Source organism: Pagrus pagrus (assembly GCF_965226575.1).
Source record: "Pagrus pagrus genome assembly, chromosome: 20".
NCBI classification, from domain to species: Eukaryota; Metazoa; Chordata; class Actinopteri; order Spariformes; family Sparidae; genus Pagrus; species Pagrus pagrus.
Window position 1 is genome coordinate 24,152,809 of NC_140207.1, and position 21,142 is coordinate 24,173,950.

Here is a 21,142-nt window from a genome sequence, read left to right on the forward strand (position 1 = left end):
GGTCAGACCTCTGTGCTTGATACCATGATGTTGAGCTCCTCTTACAGTTTTAAATCACACTAAATTCCATCATTCCAATCTGAAATGTGTTGGGGAGCAAAAAGACAAATCTCAGCATTGAACACATTTCCCAAAAGATATTAGTTGTTGAGTTATTAAAGTGAAAGGGTTGTGTGAGCTAACAGTGGGTTTTTTTCTAATTTAAACTTAAAATTAAAAAATATTAAATGGAGTTTGCCTTTAATGTGTCTCAATGTGCAATTATGCTCTAAATGCTGCTTTGGAAATGTTTGTAAAGGAAAGTCCCTGAGATTACCTCAGCATGAATCTGATCAGTGTTTGCTCATTACATGAGTGACCATGAACTCTAATGACATTCACAAACACTCAAGTTGATTTTAAGGGATATTTAACACACTGCAGAGAAAAGGAACAAAAACAGACATAAATGTGCAAAGAAAAGGCTAAATGTCTGAATCTACTGAATGTGTGTACGTGTGTGAGTGAGTGTGTTACCTGCAGTGGTGTTGGCTGCTGGTCCACTGGAGTGATGAGGACCACCAGCTCATGGTCGATGCTCAGGTAGCCGAAGACGTCGCACTGAGGCACTGAGACGTGCAGCCTCAGAATCTGCAGGACGTCGTGGACAGTCACCGGCTGGTTCTTATTCAGCTGCGCACAGGGGTCAGAGGACAAACAGAGAGCGGGTTGAGTGTTGCTGTCCAACGTTTAAGCAGAACTTCAGTAAAGTGAATGGCAGGAGAAAAAGACTGCCTGTTGGTGCATTTCAATGAGAAATAAAACCAATAAGCTTACTTTCTGAATGGAACCTAGCTTCAGGACAAAACACCCATGAGAATTTTTAAAATTTTTAAAATTTTGATTTATTACAGTTCTGTGTCAATTGTTGGCCAATTAGTTCAATCTAAAAATGAGGAAAACTACTGGGTATGTCCTTATCATGTAAAACAAGAATTTGTAATGCTGTGAGGGAAAAGCTGTCAATTGAAGTTGCAATATTATGAGAACAGAATTTTGATTTTTCATAAAACAACTTTACTCTCATAATGTTTTGAGAAAAAAAATCACAATATCATGACATTTTAATATTATGACCCTTTCCTTGAAAAGGAATTTTTCTTTAATATTTAGAAACATTGCAAGGTTTCACATTCTTTGAATTCTTCTTCCGCTCTGTTTCCTAAAAATGACCCTTAAACTAACTTTCCACACTCAGTAGATAAACTGTTATCTGCCTCAGAAATGTGTCTCAGTTGCTTTTTGTATTTTCTCAAAGTAAATGAATCCTCTATTTCAAAATAAAAATGGCTTTCTTATTGTCGTAACCATTAATGAAAATAAGAAGATTAAAAACAGCAGTCAAGCAGTCTGGGCTGGACTCAGAATGCCAGAGAAAAACAACCATGTAGAACCATTACAATTAATTGGATATTTGGAGGCTGAAATTCAAAAGAGCAACAAGCAGGACCATAATTTCAGTGGTGATTAGATGCTAACTAGCCTGACTCCAGACCTCTGAATGTCTGCCCACATTGCAAATTAAAATGAAGAAAAATGAAGGGTTGGATGAACTAATACAGTACAAATACAGAGTAATGTAACATATAATAATTGATGCATGGATATCATATGATTGCAAGAAAAATAATAACAGAGCTACCAACAAAACTAGGAAAATAAGAGACTTTAATATGCATGGGTGACAGCAGAACAGCCTTTCCTTTCATTCTACTCTCTCTGCTGTGGTGCTGTGTTAGTTTTTGTCTGTACTCTGATTTGAATATGGTGCGTACAGTTTTGCTACAATCAAACTGTTTTTGTATTTTATGTGATACAAATGATGATGTGACTATGCCTGTAGTCTTATTTTGTAGATTTAAGAAGATATTCCGAGCAGAACTATATTCCTGGCAGTGTCAACACACACGATCTGACAATGGCATGTTGCTGTTGTTTCTGTAACATCATAAGTAATACTGCTCCAGAGCCAGCATTGCAACTGGCCAATCATGTGTCTGTAATGTTAAAGCTTTGTAACTCCAGAAAAAGATCAGAGAAATACTCTTATGGAAATGTTATGGCAATGTTCTCAAAGGGTGTATTTAACCCAAACCATGTTTTCCTAAACCTAACCAAGTATTTTTGTTGCCTAAACCTAATCAAGTATTTTGTTGCCTAAACCTAACCAAGTATTTGTGTTGCCTAAACCTAACCAAGTATTTGTGTTGCCTAAACCTAACCAAGTATTTTTGTTGCTTAAACCTAACCAAGTATTTGTGTTGCCTAAACCTAACCAAGTATGTTTGTTGCCTAAACCTAACCAAGTATGTTTGTTGCCTAAACCTAACCAAGTATTTGTGTTGCCTAAACCTAACCAAGTATTTTTGTTGCTTAAACCTAACCAAGTATTTGTGTTGCCTAAACCTAACCAAGTATGTTTGTTGCCTAAACCTAATCAAGTATGTTTGTTGCCTAAACCTAACCAAGTATTTGTGTTGCCTAAACCTAACCAAGTATGTTTGTTGCCTAAACCTAATCAAGTATGTTTGTTGCCTAAACCTAACCAAGTATTTGTGTTGCCTAAACCTAACCAAGTATTTGTGTTGCCTAAACCTAACCAAGTATTTTTGTTGCTTAAACCTAACCAAGTATTTGTGTTGCCTAAACCTAACCAAGTATTTTTGTTGCCTAACCCTAACCAAGTATTTTTGTTGCCTAACCCTAACCAAGTATTTTTGTTGCCTAAACCTAGCCAAGAAAACTGAAAAAACAAAAAACAAGAAAAACCCCAAACCGGATTTAATGAGTGAATTTAGTCAAATATTCAACAATCTAACAGTGTGTCCCAAATAGGACAAAAACCCTGGTCTCCTGGATGAGAGTCTTTTACTTAACCCATGTGGCCACAATCTTTTGCTCCAAATGTGGACCTTTTTGCTTTTTGGTCATTAGAAATGATGGCCTTGGAGCAACATTAATTATGATGTTCCAGGAACAACACCAGCATGAATCACAAAGCTGTAACATCAGAACCACATGATTGGTGAGTTGCAATGATGGTCCTGAAAACATAATGACGTTCTAGGAACAACACCAAAATGTTGATATCAGATTAACCATGCAGACACCACATTACCCAACAGACAGTATTACCTGAACTGATGGAACACAGGCTGGAAAAGAGCATCAGGAGTGTGACCAAAAGAAATGCAGCAACATCTCTATATCTCGCTGATTAAGCATTACACTACTATAACACTGTCAGATTCATGATGTTAAAAAAAGGTTTAAGATTACAAGACATTTCCCGCAATGCAACCTGAACACTGACGGTTCAGATTTTCTGATTCAGGTGTGTTATGTTAGGAGCAGTTAATGTAGCCTGGAGCCTCTAGATCTGGGGGGCCACTTAAACGTTTTGTTCATCAAGATAATCTTCACAGATGAACACCACTTTTGTGATTCTGAAGCGTAAAGTAAATGTGTAGCAGTAAAAAACAAATGTTAGGCTATAAACAGACAACATCACGTCACCACCACTAAGCGTCTTACTACACAATTACTATACAGGTTTTCTATAAACTGATCAATGTGCAAGTTGTAAAGTCAGAGTTAGAATAGTTTGTAAACAAAGTGGGCCTGTAAAGACGGACTAGTGAGTGGCTGAGTCTCCGTGTTCACTGTGATGATTTAATGTCCCAGACAACCGCTGTAGTCTCATTTAGACACTTGTTAGCAACCGCTAACCGTTTTTAACACACGGAAGCGCTTTATAATTAAACTGTGGGACATTTAATGGTGGATTTTAAGCCTGTTGTAACCACACACCTTATTTCAGGCATTTAACTGAAAACCAATTCAAAACACTCATTGACTTTGAGACGAGGGAACCAGATGTGCTCTACTTCACACAGCTCCCTCTGGGGACAATATAGACACACACTTTGTTGAGTTCCCCTTTAAGATCACAGTCCTAAGTTTCATTTATGAATAAATAGATAAATAAAAAGAAAGACAAATGAATGATCTGGTGTTATAAAAGCAGCCTGTTGCTGTATAAACAGGTCAGAGGGGCTCTCAGCAGGCTAAGCTGTAGTGTTAGCGCAGTAACACAACTAATATTTTCATGTATCTTAGCAGCTGCAGATCAAATCAGCTCTGCTTGTGTTTGGTATTAGCAGGCTTAATGCTGAGTCTTACTATGATGTGCTTGTGCTGGGGATTGCAGCCAATTTGACTAACAGCCAAGGGGGCTTTGTTGTATAATTAAGCTGATCAGAATGAGATGCCAGTGGGACTTATTAGCTGCTAACATGTCAGCGTTTAGGCGTCAGCGGGCTTCAGGCTTTACTGCTGTTCAACAGGCTGGGCACACATCCAGAGAGGCTCAGGGGAGGAGTGTGAGAGGAAGCTGTGGATAAAGGTGGAAGGAAGGAACTGCCTCTCATTAGTGTGTAATGAATGTTTTCTTTTGGGATATACCCATGGAACTACAGTACAGTGACTTGTAGTTAACAGCATGTTGGCATGCATACAGTACCTGCAGATTAAGGGGACCTGTGCAGTAGTTAAATGTCTTGACACCTCTGTCCTTTTTAACTTGTCATTTGGACTTGTGTGTCTGTTGTGAATGTACTAGGGTTGAGGGAGTACTCAGCTGAAATGAGTATCTGGTACAGACAATTTACTTTTTACAGGTACAAAGATCATCCAATGTTTCAATATGAATATGACTGTGGCAGCTGCTCAAGATGGAGCTTGTTGATCTTCTTTATATACAGTTTGTTCATTTAGTCCAGTGGTTCTCAGCATCGGGTCGGGCCTCTCCAAAGGGCCACAAATAAATCTGAGGGCTCAGGAGACTTTGTCCACCTCTATGGTGATTTTAATGATGGCAGCACTGTTTTTTTTTTCCAACACGCTGTGTGGAATATTGCCAAACTTGACCTGGACACCCACAGTCCGCAGGTTAGGTTGAGTTAACCATTTTCGACTTAACCAAGTTGAAACGGGCTGCATCTACGGTAGACTTGCGTACGTGTGTGTGTGTGTGCGTGCGTGTGTGTGTTGTGGTGAACTATGTATATGGGGGTGTACACTGACAACGAACTGGACTGGGCTCAGAACACTGAAGTTCAGGCTTGGGTCCTTTAACATCTGCTGGACATGCTGACAATGCTGTGATCTCCGAGGATTCTGTCCAAACTTTGTGTAATTTTGGACAATTACTACTGCAATATCTTCTTTATATTCATAGTGTGTATTTCTATTATAGACGGAACAACTGTAATATACCCCGTTTCCCCCTCAGGGATCGTTTTGATTCTGAGATGGAAATGAGTGAAAAATAAAATGATCTTACAGTGTGTAACAGTAAAACAGTTCTTCTGCAGAAGCATTATTTCACAGCAATTTGTACTGCACTGCTTGTATAATATAAGTAACAGTGCTTTGTTCCTTTCAGTATGATATTTGTGCAGTCTAGCTGCAGTAAGGAGCTCTTTAGATTTATAGCTCTCTCAAGGGGCCAGCGTCTGTAATTACATCTAATACCACTACTGGTCTTTGAGATTGTACCTGCATATGGACAGTGAACATACGGGGTACATGTGTCACATAAATGACCCAGATAGACTGAGACCCAGTACTACCTTAGAGAACGCATTCATCTGCTCTTTATTCCAGAGGATCTGCAGCATGCTGGCACATATCGGACAACAGGCTCCTGGAAAGAGGTCAGAGGTCATGGATTATTAACGCTGTGTACATGTCATAAGGAATGACCCATCAAAAGAGGTCAATCTATCTGACATTTATTTATAAATATATATATATATATATATAATACAATATATAATAATATAATGTATATTTATATATATAAGATACTCTGAATCCTTTTAGAATTTAACAGAGTCCTAATGGTTTTCTGTCAGCAATGCACTCACCAGGTGGGGTGACAGGCCGGCAGCCTGGAGTGGACAGAGGTGGACAGGGGATCACACTGCATGCAGTGTCAGAGGCCACATCAGACACGGCCCCCACAGCATGGCAGGGGCCGTCGTAGTCCACAGCCACACGGTCAGAGAAGGCGTCACACACTGTGTTGTAGGTCTCACCATTGTGACCACAAACCTGCTGAGGCTTCCTACAGGCATCCTGAGAAAACGACACAAGCAATGTATTAATTTACTTCACATGACATAGTTTACATATTTTAATGATCTTAATCATTTACAGGGAAATTCGTTCAGACAAGTTTGAACCACTTTTTCAAACCAAAATTATTTGTCATGAAAAATGTATAGTATTATATTCGAAACAAATGGTGAGGCTGAGTATAGACATACAAACAATCATAAAAATCTAACTCAGATGGCCAAACTTAAAAAATTCAGTGAGTACAACTACAGGTTTTTGCAAAGTCCCATGAATTTAATAGAAGGTTTTACATCATTTTCCTGAAGAATATCCATGACGTGAGCTGAATTCTGTCAGTTTGAGTGTAACCAGTTGAGTCAGAATCACAGAGTAAGCCCGTTTGAAATGGTGTGTTTTAACTGCAGACAGGATCTGAAGGTAGGCAGAGAGTCAATATTTTGAATGTTTTGTGGGAGAGAGTTTCAGCGCCATGGGGCAGAGCAACTGAAGGCTCGAGACTTCACCTCAGTCAGGACTGTAGGTGGGTTGGATGACAGAAGTGGACCTCAGAGTACAGGAGGGTGTGTAGATATGAAGAAAGAGTTCAGATTGTGTACAATAGTGTGTATGGACACTATACTGTAGTTGTAGAGGTACCGTGCTCTGTGACGTCTGCTCCTCTGACTCTGTGTTGACTCTGAAAGTAACAGCTAATTAAGAGGGTAATTAAACCTTGATGGAGGTCCTCACTCTGTTGAGTGCTTTTCAGTTTTAACAGCACTGAAGGATGGACGTGGAAAAAGAGGTGGTCTGTAGAGCCATTAGTGTTTGTAAAGATGAAGACCTGAGTGCTGCTGTGTGCTGCTTTCTTGTTTGACATACCTGGCAGTGGCCCATGTAGGCCAGGGTTTTCCCAGCCTGCTGCAGCTGGCACAGACTGGGGTGGACCAGTCCGTCAGTATCGCAGGCTGGCTCCACACTGTTCTTATCACAGGCTGCCGGCCGGCCAACACACTCGTACTGCGGGCAGTCTGACGAGTCACTCAGGCACACACGATACTTTGGGATGCACCTGGAACACACAAAATATTCCTTTACATATATTCATCTGTATTTCAGCTGTCTTACATTGTGTGAGGAGCCCAGTTGAGAGGCTTCAGACTACTATAAACATGCACAGTATCATAATGCACAGCCTCTGTGCATTAAGTTCACACCAACACCAGCCACAATACACATTCACACAATGAAGGAAGTAAACAACACACATATTGGGCAATGTTTTGGTAAAAAGCTGCAATACAAGAACAACATGAGCAAACTTCTGCCATCCAAACACACAAAGACACCCCGCTCTGTCACCATGGCAACCAGCAAGTCTGCACACATACCTGCTCTCTGTGAAATGACTGAACGCACACAGACAGAAACACAGAGAGCAGGGAAAGGGTTCATCAAAGTCATGTAGTGGGATAGCAGACGTCAGCATGGGGTGAGTGAGTGTGTGTGTGTGTGTGTGTGTGTGTGTGTGTGTGTTAGAAAATTGAATTACAGTCTTAGTGAAGCATGTCAACATGGAGGATGAATCTGCAGGCACAGAGCTTTTTCGTCAAACATTTAACATCATGATGCAGCTTGTAGCAGCTCAGACACATGAAGAACGGTTAAACTTACTGACATCAGTTCAACAACAGACTCATCTCATACTGATCACTCTGCCCATCAGTTCCTAACAGAAATACTGTTTTTATTCTCTAACTAATTCAAATGACTTCTACTTTGTGTGAATAAAGCTGCTGCCAATGAAAACTCACATTAAAGGAATCCTGTGGATGTTCTGACCACCACTGGCACTTATGGAGCAACATTACACTACGCAACTCATACACTAGAAACATGATAACACATGTTAATGTTATCAATGCAAACATTGATGTATCCTTTTTTAAAATGAAGGTTTCAAATTATTAAGAAAATGATTTGCTTGCAATTTGCTTGTCTTGTAAAGATGTCACAGAGGGGCGACATGTTTGTAGGGGACGCACACAATATGTCTCGGTAACACAACATTAATGTGATAGCAGCTGTGTTTGTTGACAAGAAAACTGTGGGTACACAGGGAACCTTTAATTGACACCCAGCAGTGTGAGCGATTGTGTCCTCTGATGTGCTTGAAAGGATTTAATGTGAAACATCAGTGCAGGAAGTGGAGCTGTGAAGGCCAAACAGGTTCCCATTCACCCGCTGTAACAAGGGAATCTTTCTGTTCAGCTCCACAACCAGTATTTCTATAAAAATTCAGCAAAATCATGAAATTCAACAGAGTTGAATCCATCACAAAAGGCTGTCAATCTAAGTGTAAGTTAAAGGTGATAATGGTTCACAGTTTAAACTGTATTTTAAAGTTTAACAGCATTAACTTTAATCTAGGTTTAGAGTAAAGACTTAACAAAAAAAGGTCTAAATGAAATCTTTCTTCATTGTAAGATAGTTTTAGAGTTTGCTGCCACTTAATTTAGACTAAACTACGTTTGAATCAGATTAAAACAAACCCAGCCTGAATCCTCAAAACAGGAAAGTTAGGAAATGAGAGCTGTCTTTATATAAGCTTGCTTCAAAGAAAGACCTCTGTAGTTAAGCTTATGAGAGAATCAGAAAACTTCAATTACCAGTTGTCATTATACATGTCAGATCTGTGTTACTGTCAGGGTAGAAAAGCTATGGACACAGCATTTTGACCATGGGTAAGGGGTCAGAGCCTATGGGTGCATGTGGGGGATGATGATGATATGTAAATGAAATAGAATAACAAACCCATGCTGATAAGGGCCTCAAACGCCCCTTACCAGAACCACAGCCACCTGAAACAACAACCTGTCTGTCAGTCAGATGGGACACAAACTGAGCTTCTCCTTATTATTGGTGCTTGTTGTTATCAGCAGCTACACTGACTGAAAACACAAACCTACCTCTGGTTCCTCTGGCAGGGTTTGTTGGTGCAAGGGTTACTGAGGCGGCACAGGCCGTAGACAAACTGATGGTCCTTGAATCCCATACAGCGAGCCACACAGGCACTGGGATAGGTCCGCCCATTCGAGGCACATACTGGTACGAAGCGGTCCGGACAACTACAGGGAAGACCTGCAGGAGGGCAGGGAGGCATGGAGGGAGAGGACAAATAGTATGAGGGAGGAAAGAATTCATGGCATTAATAGTTATGGAATGATAACAGTAGACACGATGACCTGGGTCACTGTAAGCACCAATTTACAGTGTAGCAGTGGCCAGTGACGCTACAATAATACATCTTCAGCTTTAAAGGAAATGTACTGGTTATTACATCTTGGGTCTAATTTACATAGCTCTGGTCATTGGCTGTGATGGTTATGATAAAATTGTATTCAACCAGCACATTGTGGGTTTTCATGCAGATCTGGTCATTTTCTGATACCTTGGGACCTATTCTGGTGATATTGACGAGTTTCCAGTTCTCTGTGATTACTTTGGTGATTACACCAACGACTGATACCAATGACCAGAGCTGTGAAAATATGACCAATGTTGTGATAAACTTGAGTAAGTAAAGGAAGATTTCTGTGCAATAATCAGCACTGCTGGTGTGGCAAAGGTTGGATCCAGGCCTCTGTCCAACCATTCAGATTAATTTAAAGATTCAAACAGAGCCTTTGTTGTGCAATCAACTTCAGATCTAATGAGAGAGAATGTGTCCAATCAGAGCTGCACAGGCTGGATTAAGAACAGGAGAGTCATCTTTCCACATAGATAGATCCATGAAAAATAGCATGAAAAAGGGCCACAAAAAGGCAATTAGATCAATGCAGCTTTACAATTAGTCAGAAACAAGCACTCAACAAATGTCTTTGATAACTGCTGAGATAATATGATTTACAAAAACTATGACCCAAAATATATAGATGACCTTTTTCACAACAAAAATGAGACTAGAACTAAATAAAAAGTCATCTTTAGAAAAAATCAAAAACTATAAATACAAAAGATGAACAATTAAACTAGTTACTGTTGTTAATGTCTTAAGTCTTATTGAACAACCTGCATGTAGATCACTGTAGCTCCTACCTATTCAAACAATAAAACCCCTTGTTCAGAACATGATTTAACTGCATGACCTGCTGCACTACTGTTTAAGAAGCTTCTTGGATTCAGTAACATTCTGTCTGTCACTAATGTTATCTGACGAAAATACAGATTTTTGGTCTAAAATGTATTAACAATTCACTGAGAGTGAGACAAGAAGCAGCAACAAAACAACTGGGACAAAGTCCAAAAAACATTCCGGCAGCACAACTGTCAGTCAGCTATCTGTCATGTTGCTGTCAGAGGGAATGAGGAAGTTCCAAGGTTCATGTTGATGGTCAACCATCTCAGTCTTTCTCTACAAATATCAATACATTACCTGTTGTTTAAGTTTCTCCTCTCAAGTTCAACCCAGACACTGAACAGTATTGTAGTGCATTAGCTTCTGGATGATCAGCTGCTCAGCAGTGCACACAGCAGGTAGCTGTGGTAATGCTAGCTGAGCAGGAACAACAGAGACAGAATCTATTATGATGATGATGGTTTAACTGAGGAGAATCGGTCTGTTCTGCAGAGCAGAGTCACACGGACAGTGTAGAGAAACAAGTCAGCAGCATTTCTTTTCAGCCAACCTCACGACGGACAAGAACATCACCAGTAACCATGGTATCTGCACACAACAAAGATGGCGACAGCTGTTGCCTCAAAATTATTAGACAACTTAAAACCGCACAACAAAAATGAGACGAAAACATCATAAACGAAACAAACAAAATATATTTTTGTTTTTCTTAAAACCAACAATAATCAAATGACTCAAATTTGGCTAAAGCTAATCTACCTAACAAACACCATTAAATAAAAATCATGGACCAAAATGAACACTGCTTCCTGAAAAGACACCTCAGTCACCAATCAGAGCAAAACACAAATCTACCTCTCACCTCACAGCCAATCAGCCCAGCAACTGACAGCTTCATTTTAGAAATGTTCAGTTCGGCTCTGAGTCACAACATGACAACATATCACTGCAACCATGTGTTTGAATGTTATCTCTTACACAATCAGAAGCAACCTCGACCCTTCCACTGGTTGACCAACCTTATCTGAAATGACCTAACCCTGTTTAAACCATTACATTGTTGAAAGACAGGTGCACACATGGCACGTGACAAACAAACACAGACACACACGGACCTGTGAAGTGTCGGCGGTCCTCATCAGAGCTGTCGTAGCTGAGACATTCCCTGGTGGAGCAGATGGTGTCACCGGCGAAGCAGGAACAGGTGTGACAATCAATCTTGAAAGATGTCCCGTGGCCTGGTGGTAACAAACAACACACACATGAAGAACATATCACTGTATTTAGGATGCAGTGATTTATGTGTAAACGGTGATATGAGGAAACATTGGGCTCACAACAAAACTGTGATGGGGGTGGAGTTGATGGGAAGAGGGGGCAAGCAAGGCAGGACAACACAACTCACGTCTGTTATCTGCTCTGAAGCTTTCTGTCAGTGAAGTCAGCTAAACTACAGTCACACCAGGTGCTGGTGAAACCTTTCTACTGTGGCTGTCTGACAGCGCTTTGAGCTGCCCGGCAGGAGGGACGCTCTGTGGTGCGCCAGGATTTTATAACTGAACTATGAGCACGTTTCAAATCCTTCAAATCGCAGCTGAGGGTAAAACATAAGAGTTCAGTGTCGGGCACCTGCTCTGCAGATGAGCTGAACTGACATGAACTGGGCAGGGGAGTTAATCATGTATCCCTCATTTTTGTAGGTATGGTATGATGAATCAGTGAGTGCTCTTAAAAACAAAGAATATCTCCAGATAAATAAACAAGAAAGAGCATGAATGATAACCACCAGTCTGAATATGATCAGTATTTGACTTATGACTTGTTATTGGTGTCACCAATGATTTTTAATTTCTCTTTCCTGCATGGGAACAGTGATTGATTACTACCATTACTGTCCTGCTGGCTGTAATTCTTCTCTATGATATTAAAAATTCATCCATTTAAAAATCTGGATGAGCCTCTGAAATATTTGTACCAGAGAGCCAACCTCCCACCATTTCTCATGATCCATCAGAGGAAGATAGCTTTTTAAAGAGTTCTTATTTAGTGCTTGTATTATGTGAAACAAGAAGATAAGTGATATAAAGGAAACAACATGAATGCATTAGGCTAACTGAATGCAAATAAGGAGTGTGTGGCAGACACACACTGTAAACTTCTCTGGTTGACTGTAGAAGCAGCTTACCACTGCAGCTTATCCAGGATAATGTGACCTCAACAAGCTACAATGATCCTGGTAATTCTCATCCAGCTGACTTGGTTCTACATGCAGGGAATTTGTCATACAATTTCTAAAGTGTACTCTGCTTCATGAGAGATTTTGGCAAGATTTAATTTCACAGTCACAGGATGTTTAAATGTTTCTGTATTTAAGAGCCAGAGTTTAGCTTAGCATGAAGACTGAAATCAAGGGGAAAGACAGAGCAAGGCTAGCTGTCGCCTTGCTTTCAGTGGTTGTAAGAAACTAAGCTATACGTTGACTTTAACTCTGTATTTAACACACAGACATACGACTGATATCAGTCTGTACAAAAAAAAGCAAACACATGTCTCTCAAGCTGTTGCACCATTGTTAAGAGTTTTATAGTAAATTAACTACTGTGCATGTGCAGTAAAAACGTGTGTCACCACAGTGCCATGGCAGTGTCATACCATACCATCACATGATGCACTTCATTCAAGATAGCATCCCCAACATGAACAAATCAAACCTCTGACTGTGTTTACAGAACTCAGCTGAGGATGAACAGAATATTTTTATCTTGCTAATGTTAGTATTGTTTAGTAAATTAATCTTAACTAAAGATCCACCTGCTGGGCTTTTCTTTTCACTGCCTTTATTAGTGATTGGTGTTTGTTCAGTTGTCATGGAGTAGGTTCAGTTGTTATAATCTGCTAGTCTGATGAAAATATTAATATCTGATATTTTAGGAAGGTCTTCACATGTTCACAATTATCAAGATCTACATTTCAATTGAGCACACTCCTCCTCCAGCAAGCAGCTCTTCCTTCACAAAATGACTGTTTCTCACATTCCATCATGTGTTTTGGAGGTTGATGACGACAGGCTACAAAAGCTTCACAGCATTCAAAGCAAAAATGTGCTCCTCGCAACACGTCTTCAACTGCTGTTAACAGTCAACAGTATGACTGCAGAGCAATCAGCTTCACAATGTGTAAATGTTGTGTGATGTATGTTTTTAGATTTGCTTGTAGAGTGTTGCTTTTATAATATTTGTTTCGAGTGTATTGCTTTTATGTTAACATGTAAAGTGTCTTTGAGTCTCATGAAAAGCGCTATTCAAATAAAATGTATTATTATTATTATTACTATTATTGTTATTATTAAAGTCTCTCTCACACCTGCTAAGAACAGGTCCACCATTTCAGTGATTTCACTGAAATGTGAACACCTTGGTAAAATATCAGCCTGCTGATCTGAAGCGAGGCTCTTGCAGATTCAGAAAAGGTAAGTCATATTCTGCGATGTGTCCTTCCCCGCTGTTAGGCAACAGCACATTAAATTGCCAGACTTTTAAATGGAGTTCGGCTCTTCACAAAACAGAACAGTGTGTGTCCAATTCAAAGCAAACATCTGTCTACAATAAGAGCAGAGCAGCTCGGTCCTCCTCAGAAGTGCAGGCGAAAACAAACATGAAGCACAGTTAGAAGAGATATTAAACCTGTGAGCTGCAGGAAGGATTAAGTGCAAGTGCACTGATGATAACATGTTAAAGGCCCTAGGTGAAGGTTTTGAAAGATTTCTCTTTATTGCCCCCCGCTGGCAGTTTAAAAAATAACACTGTGGCAGTCAGCATGATGATCCCCGCCAACCGAGTCACTACAGAACCAAATCAACTCATACTGCACCAGTTTCACCTGGATTTATTGGAATCATTTTTCTTCTCATAAAAACTTCCACTCTAATGATAATTTGTGATGCTATAATTATGTAAATGCTGTGCATACAGTAAGGGTTAACATAGCCTTCATCTTCACTCATGTATTACTGCTCTCAGACTGAGACTGGATCACTCTGAAGACTTTTTTAGGCTCTAAGTCTGGTGATTAAAAAAAACAAGTAGATGAGTTATCTGCAAGCTCAAGACATAAGATTTAAAACAAGCCTTGACATTTAAACATACTGTAACTGCAACTTGAAGAGTTTGTGCGTTAAGTTCTTAGTACAGTAGTTCAGGTTGCACCAGTCACATTCCATCATGTGCAAATACAATCTACAGATTTAATGAATTCAGATTTGGATTATGGGTCAGTTGTGGATTAATTTATATGTATATACTGTATATATATATGTATATATACATAGCGTCAGGTTTTGAATTTGCTGCAGACTCTGATTTGTGCCTCTGACTGTTATCTTCTTCACAGCAATGGCTGCCAGCTCATATGTATCATATGTAGAGCTCTGTCTGTCATCCTGTCTGTCCTCCTGTCTGTTCTCCTGTCTGTCATCCTGTCTGTCCTCTTGTCTGTCACCCTGTATGTCCTCCTGTCTGTCATCCTGTCTGTAATCCTGTCTGTCATCCTGTCTGTCACCCTGTATGTCCTCCTGTCTGTCATCCTGTCTGTCCTCTTGTCTGTCACCCTGTATGTCCTCCTGTCTGTCATCCTGTCTGTAATCCTGTCTGTCATCCTGTCTGTCATCCTGTCTGTCATCCGGGGGCAGACACGGTTCATCTTGGGCCCGGCTCGGCACAACTCGGTGCACTTAAACCAGTAATGGACACTCATATTAGCTTGGGACAGTTTGACTCGGCACTGTGCTCCACTGCTCTAATTGAAACGCTGTAGATAAATCACACTTGTCCAAATGTAATTCTCCTCTCCACAGGAAGTGATGAATCTAATGACCTATTTTGTGAGGGTCCTACAGGCACGTCGGTAGACCAGTGGTGGCATAACCTTTTCATCAGTGCCATCCTCACACACAACCAGGAGGTTCACTTAATGAATGAAGTTCTTGAGACTAATTCTGCCGTATCTAAAACTTTTTAAGAACTCTGTCTTTAAGGTATGTGGTCATGAAGGAGGTCTTACTCTTCCTCTGTCCTCCTACGATGCAGGGCTTGTTGGTGTCCACACAGGGCATCTCCACGCAGTTCTCCAGACGTCCACTCGGACCACAGCTGCACACCTCATAGCACCCAGTAGGACCAGTACGAGTTGGCACCTGGATACGAGCGTCCTGCTGCACCAGAAACTCAGAGGCCTCACCCAGTTTACAGCCTGAACACACACACATACACACACACCCAGAATGACTACCATAATGCAGTTTTTAGACTGTAGAGCAAACACAGTGAATCTGTGAACTGTGGTAGGAGTTGGTCGTACCTGGCACACAGAGGTATGGCTGACAGTTGAGTTCATCAAGGCAGCCTTTCCTGTTCACCTGACATAAGTGGTTGCTGGGGCAGGGGTTGGGGTTGCATGGATGGATGACCTCCTCAACGACATTGGGGCCTATGGGACTGGGGGCTGGAGGGCAATATGAGGCCCGGATATGGAAATGTACAGCAGGATTAAACATGGCTGTCAGATAAGATTCAGTAGTATTTTCTGGTGACAATGTAAACATGTGTACTCCCTGTACTGCATTAGTTGTGTTTCAAAATAAATCATTATTCCTCTAAATGTGCTATGTGTACTGTTACTCTGTTTAGAAATGGCACAATATTTGTTTAAAAGGCAGATAATAACTTGTGTAAGACCAGAGGTGCTAGATAAGGTGGTTTTCCATTCAACTGGACCATTTGTGTTGCAGCTTTTTGATAGCATGTGATGCATGCGTACTCCCCAAGGACATTACATTAAATCAGGACACAGTGTTGGAGACTAAGCCCTGTTCATTTCTATGAAAGCTGCTCAGTGGAGCTTTGAAGCCAAAAAAGCTCAACTTCCCAGGTAGGAAATACCCAATCTTCTGTGTTGTTCGGCCCATAGAGAGCACGAACTAGAGACTTCTGCAGACCGAGCCGGCTAACTTCTACTTTAGCACCTACAATACTTCACTTGAATGGGGATAAAATAATTTATTTGTAAATATTAAATATTGAGATGATATTTGGGTCTTTCTTTTTATCAAGAAGCAGATTTTGAGCAGTTATTGGACTGGAAAACATCAAGCCAATCAGGCACATTGATTGAATAGTTTTGTCCCAGCACTCTCATCAGCCATGTTTCCAGAAGCAGCATGTGGCTGTTTTCAGACAGTAACACTATCACTGTACACTACCTGCTCAGCACCAAACTGAAGACAGGCACATTTATTTGAAAGGCAGGTGGGTAAAAATACAACTCCACTGGGATGCTGATCTTGCTCTGTGTCTGCTGAATGTAAAATTAGCCAACTGTTTGCTGAAATATTAGCCAAAACAGTCTTATGAGATTAAGTAGTGTGAGTGTTGTCTGTCAGCTCTGAGCCTGTGTTCCTCTGCCCCCTGGTGGCTACAGATTGGTTTACAGGCAGGTCTGGGCTGAAAGCAGCATGGAAATGTGTCTCTCCAGTTAATGTACTCTATATTATTGGCATTTCCATATTGAACTGAACTCACTCCAGGAGAGAGTGAGTGCTGCTCAACACTGAAGCTTTACATACATCCCACATCCCCCTGAGGAATATGTGCTGTTGGTCGTGACTCACAGAGGTATCTGTGGAGGGGAATGCAGCGTTCAGGGTCATCAATGGGCGACAGCTGGCTACAGATCTTCTCTGCAGTTTGTCCTTCATGGAAACGTTTCCTGTCCCCACACTGGGTCAGGATGTCCACACAATCTGACCTGAGCAGATAAGAGACACAGAAACACTTAAAAGTCTGCGTGACACTGCTTGAAGGTGAAGAGGGGTGTAAGACGAGCTGGCTGCAGAACGGGAGGCTCTGCCAACACACAGCCTGAAGCTGGATGCAGACAGAGTGTGATGGTGTAATGTCATTCAAGACAAGTGGGAGATTAGAACCTGAGAGGAAGGTTGAATCTGACAAATGACTGAACAAGACATGTAGCGTCTCACACACACACACGCGCACACACACACACACACACACACACACACACACACACACACACACACACACACACACACACACACACACACACACACATCCAGACATGACAAAGCAGATCCTGAGACAAGGGCAGGGCCTCCACCTGTCCATCAAATACCAAGTACATGTTTTTATGTTGTCATCACTCAGTACTGATGAGGGAGAGCTGAATTCACCTCGTGCCTTTATGGAAAAAATAGCTCACTGAAAGAAAATAGACATTAATGCCAGAACACTTTCAACCATGACAGTTCTGAAGAAAACAAATAATTAAGACTCATTACACCAAACATAACGCATTAAATGAGCCTTTTGAAGAGAACATCAGTGCAACAACTGATCATGTCTAACTCTGCTGCTCGTGTTGATGCTGGTTTTAATCTACATTTAGAAAACTCTGTAGGTACCATGTGGCCTTTTGAGATTAACCTGATTTTTTCAAAATAAGTGGAGAAAGCAGATTTGTAAGTCATTGATACACAAAACCATGTTGCCACATGGAAAGATGTAGAGATAAGTCATAAATCATTAAATAATGAGTTAACCCTCACAAAGGGTTAAAGCTAGCAGTTGTTGGTGATTGCAGTGGTTCCCAAAAAATTACATCATGTCATCATATCATATCAGTCATTTTTTTTCAAATTACAATACAGTGCTGTAGGGATGATGTATTTTTGTGTACTTGCAGATAATGACGTCTCTGACAACAGAGGGAGGGTGATTAAAATATTCACTGTGCTCCTCTGTGATTGAACTCATTGCTTCATATGGCATTTTAACCATTTGGAAATGACAGGATATGATCTGTCACAGAGACAGAGGGACAGGGACATTCAGCAGTATAAAACCAGGAGGTGAGGACAAAAAAGACTCCCAGGAGGGGGAGGGAGTGACATCCGGTAAAGACAGTGTGACGTGCACACTTCCTCTGAGTGGTAACAAATCTTTCAATCTGACTTACAGTTCTACAGATATCAGTAACTCTAATTTCCAACGTGAACAATAGTCCATAAATCTATCTTTCAGAGCTCGTCTGAGATTCATTGTGTGTTGCAGTTTTCTTCAGTATCAAACTATTAAAACTTTTATTGGTTTCAGTTTGCCAAAATATGAACAAATATGGACTAAAAAAGACTCAACAGAGAAAAGCCTCTAAGCTGACATTATAACAGTCCATAATGAGCTTCTACTCCTGCTCTCCTGGTGGCTTTAATTACCAGCCAAGACAGCGTCAGGTGGTAATCTTTTCACTTTGTGATTGTGTGTGTGTGTGATGTGTCTGAACAACTAATGTCAGTAATAAACCTTGTGTTTGACAAGCCAAAACATCTGTTATGAAAAACTAATTGCGTATTGGTCAGCTTTAGATTACTCCACTGGTTACTACTGTGTAGTGTCTTGCTGCTTGTAGGATGCTAGTACATACTTGCATATTACACTCCCTCTGGACTTGCTGTGGCAGGGTTTGATCTGCAGGGAGCAGGCCACAGCCTTCCACATGTCCGGCAGACACTTCCTGATGTCCAGCACAGGTATGTGCATGAAGGGCATCTTGATCGTCCCATTGGACCACAGCTTGATGTCGTTCATGGCGCCCTGGTCTGACTGGACATTACAGCTGCGGAACAGCTCTGTGGGCCTGTGGACAGAGACAATGTGAAATAAAAGAAAAATAATAATAATAATCTAAATAATTTGTGCTCGGAACAAAAGCAACAATTGTGTGGTCACTGTCTGACTGCAGAATAAGGTAGCCTTGCAGCCGTCTGCTCTGCAGGTCTAACAGAGGGAGCTCAAGTGCCTCTGGGTAATGTGAGGATTGTTTTCCTCTTCCACTGCACCAGGAAGAGTGTTTGATGTCTGATTGGTGGGTTTGGTCTCCAGTGAGTCAGCTAATTGGTGGTTTAAAGAGATGGTTCCAGCCAGAAGGTCTGGGTGTGGCTCCATCATTCCATTTGCTCCTGATGAGTAGATGGTTTGTTTACCTTGGAACAACCGTGTGTGTGCATGTGTGTGTGTGTGTGTGTGTGTGTGTGTGCGTGTGTCTGTGTATGTTTGTGTGTGTGTGTGTGTGTGTGTGTGTGTGTGTGTGTGTGTGTGTGTGTGCGTGCGCGGGTGCGTGTGTGTGTGTCTGTGTATGTTTGTGTTTGTGTGTGTCTGTGTGTGTGTGTGTGTAAAACCCTGGATCCTTAACTTGACTCAACCCCAAAATGGTCAACAGTGGTTGTCCTCTTAAACCAAAACTAAATGTGGCATCAGCTGATTGTTATTAGGACACACTTGTTAAATATCTGTCCTGACTTCAGCCCCCTCAGTTGAATCACAGCTGCTGCAGCACATACAATCAGGATTCACAGAGTTCCACAGGAGACATACAGTATGCTCCTCATGCTCAGAGGAACAAAACCAATCTATGACCATATTACTGTTCATCTGTATGTACATTTGGTCGTCTGTGTGAGGCAGCGCAAAAAACGAATGCTTGTCATTTCTGTGGAAACTGTGTCATCTCAGAACCACGTCTAATTCTACTGCAGGTTCTACTTTTAACAAGAGCAAAATAAATGGTGGATTGGAGCCAGTGATCAGCAACAACACAATAATGCTTCAAACATAAACACTTTAATGAAACACTCCCCAGACAGATGCACTTAAATCAGCATAACAGATCCCTGCTGCTGTCTGCAGGCTGCAGGACAAATACAGTATAGTAAAAAATCTGCAGCTTCTGATTGGAGAAGTGCTGCATCAGAGCGCATAGAGCTTCAACACTTCAAGGGTGGCCATGGGGAACAGGTCGGACCACTTTTGCCTTTGCTTGGTCACACAATGTGTCTCACAAACATGTCAATTACAGCATAAGAATGAAAACACATGCCTGTTTGAGGGCTGGCGCTACTGACGATACTGCCCAATGCAACATGACTTCAGTCTCTGTGATGCATGTTTCTGGTCAGACCAAGTCTATGGGTCCTCGGAAGGACTTGATTATGAGGGAACTTGTAAAGGAGCCAGTTCCTGAATTGGGCTACAGCTACTGTCAAGTCTGCCATGCATTCACTATTCACGCTTACTGCAATGCATCATAACAACCTCTAGGGGGCAGATACACTAACCATTAGTGAGGTAAAGAATCAATTAGTAAATGAAATGAATGAAAGAATAATGACTATGTGATTTAGTGATAAATAGGGTGAAACATCCAGTTTTGGACACAGTACTCTTGATCAGGGTTTCGATGAGTTGTTTCTAATTGAAGGTTGAGGAACTTTTGTTTGGCTTTCACCCACACAGACAGAAGAAGACAGACGCTCACACACAGTTATTATCCCCATGCTCCACCACCTCCACAACACTGTTTGTCTTCCATGCTGCTCCAGGCTACACAGCCCAGCGTTTGAACCCCTCAGGGGTGAAGGAAACCATACAAGGCTCACCAGGAGCTCATCAAAGGAAACTCAAAGAGCCTTACACAGAGTTTGTTTGCTTGAACATCAAATCCCACAATTCCACAGCATGGACTCCATGCCACCCTGATCTAGAACCACAATTTTTCAAATGATTTTCTTTGTGTAATAACAGACAGCTCAGGGTGAACACTTGTCATCTGAACAACATTGAAATGCTTCAGAGGGAGAGCTGTTGTCTGTAATACTCTCATAACGCTGCTCACTCAGAGAAGGCTGAGCCATTGCCTGCAATCTGAATGTTTCATTTTCTCTGGGATTGTAAAAGAATAAAGCTTTTACAGTTTTTGCTGTCACAAGTGAAGCAG

At 41.1% G+C, this 21,142-nt stretch overlaps 1 protein-coding gene across 1 annotated transcript in view; it reads right to left on the reverse strand.

Moving 5' to 3' along the window:
* reck (reversion-inducing-cysteine-rich protein with kazal motifs) overlaps positions 1-21,142 on the reverse strand; it is an 83,034-nt gene that overhangs the window by 12,043 nt on the left and 49,849 nt on the right. The window contains exons 11-20 of the mRNA XM_084340359.1: positions 18,794-19,006; positions 16,965-17,101; positions 15,656-15,799; positions 15,359-15,547; positions 11,416-11,538; positions 9,132-9,303; positions 7,045-7,234; positions 5,970-6,180; positions 5,673-5,746; positions 517-672 (exon numbers count right to left, since the gene is read on the reverse strand). Coding sequence (XP_084196485.1) covers positions 517-672; positions 5,673-5,746; positions 5,970-6,180; positions 7,045-7,234; positions 9,132-9,303; positions 11,416-11,538; positions 15,359-15,547; positions 15,656-15,799; positions 16,965-17,101; positions 18,794-19,006 — 1,609 coding nt within the window. The remainder of the gene's footprint in view (positions 1-516; positions 673-5,672; positions 5,747-5,969; positions 6,181-7,044; positions 7,235-9,131; positions 9,304-11,415; positions 11,539-15,358; positions 15,548-15,655; positions 15,800-16,964; positions 17,102-18,793; positions 19,007-21,142) is intronic.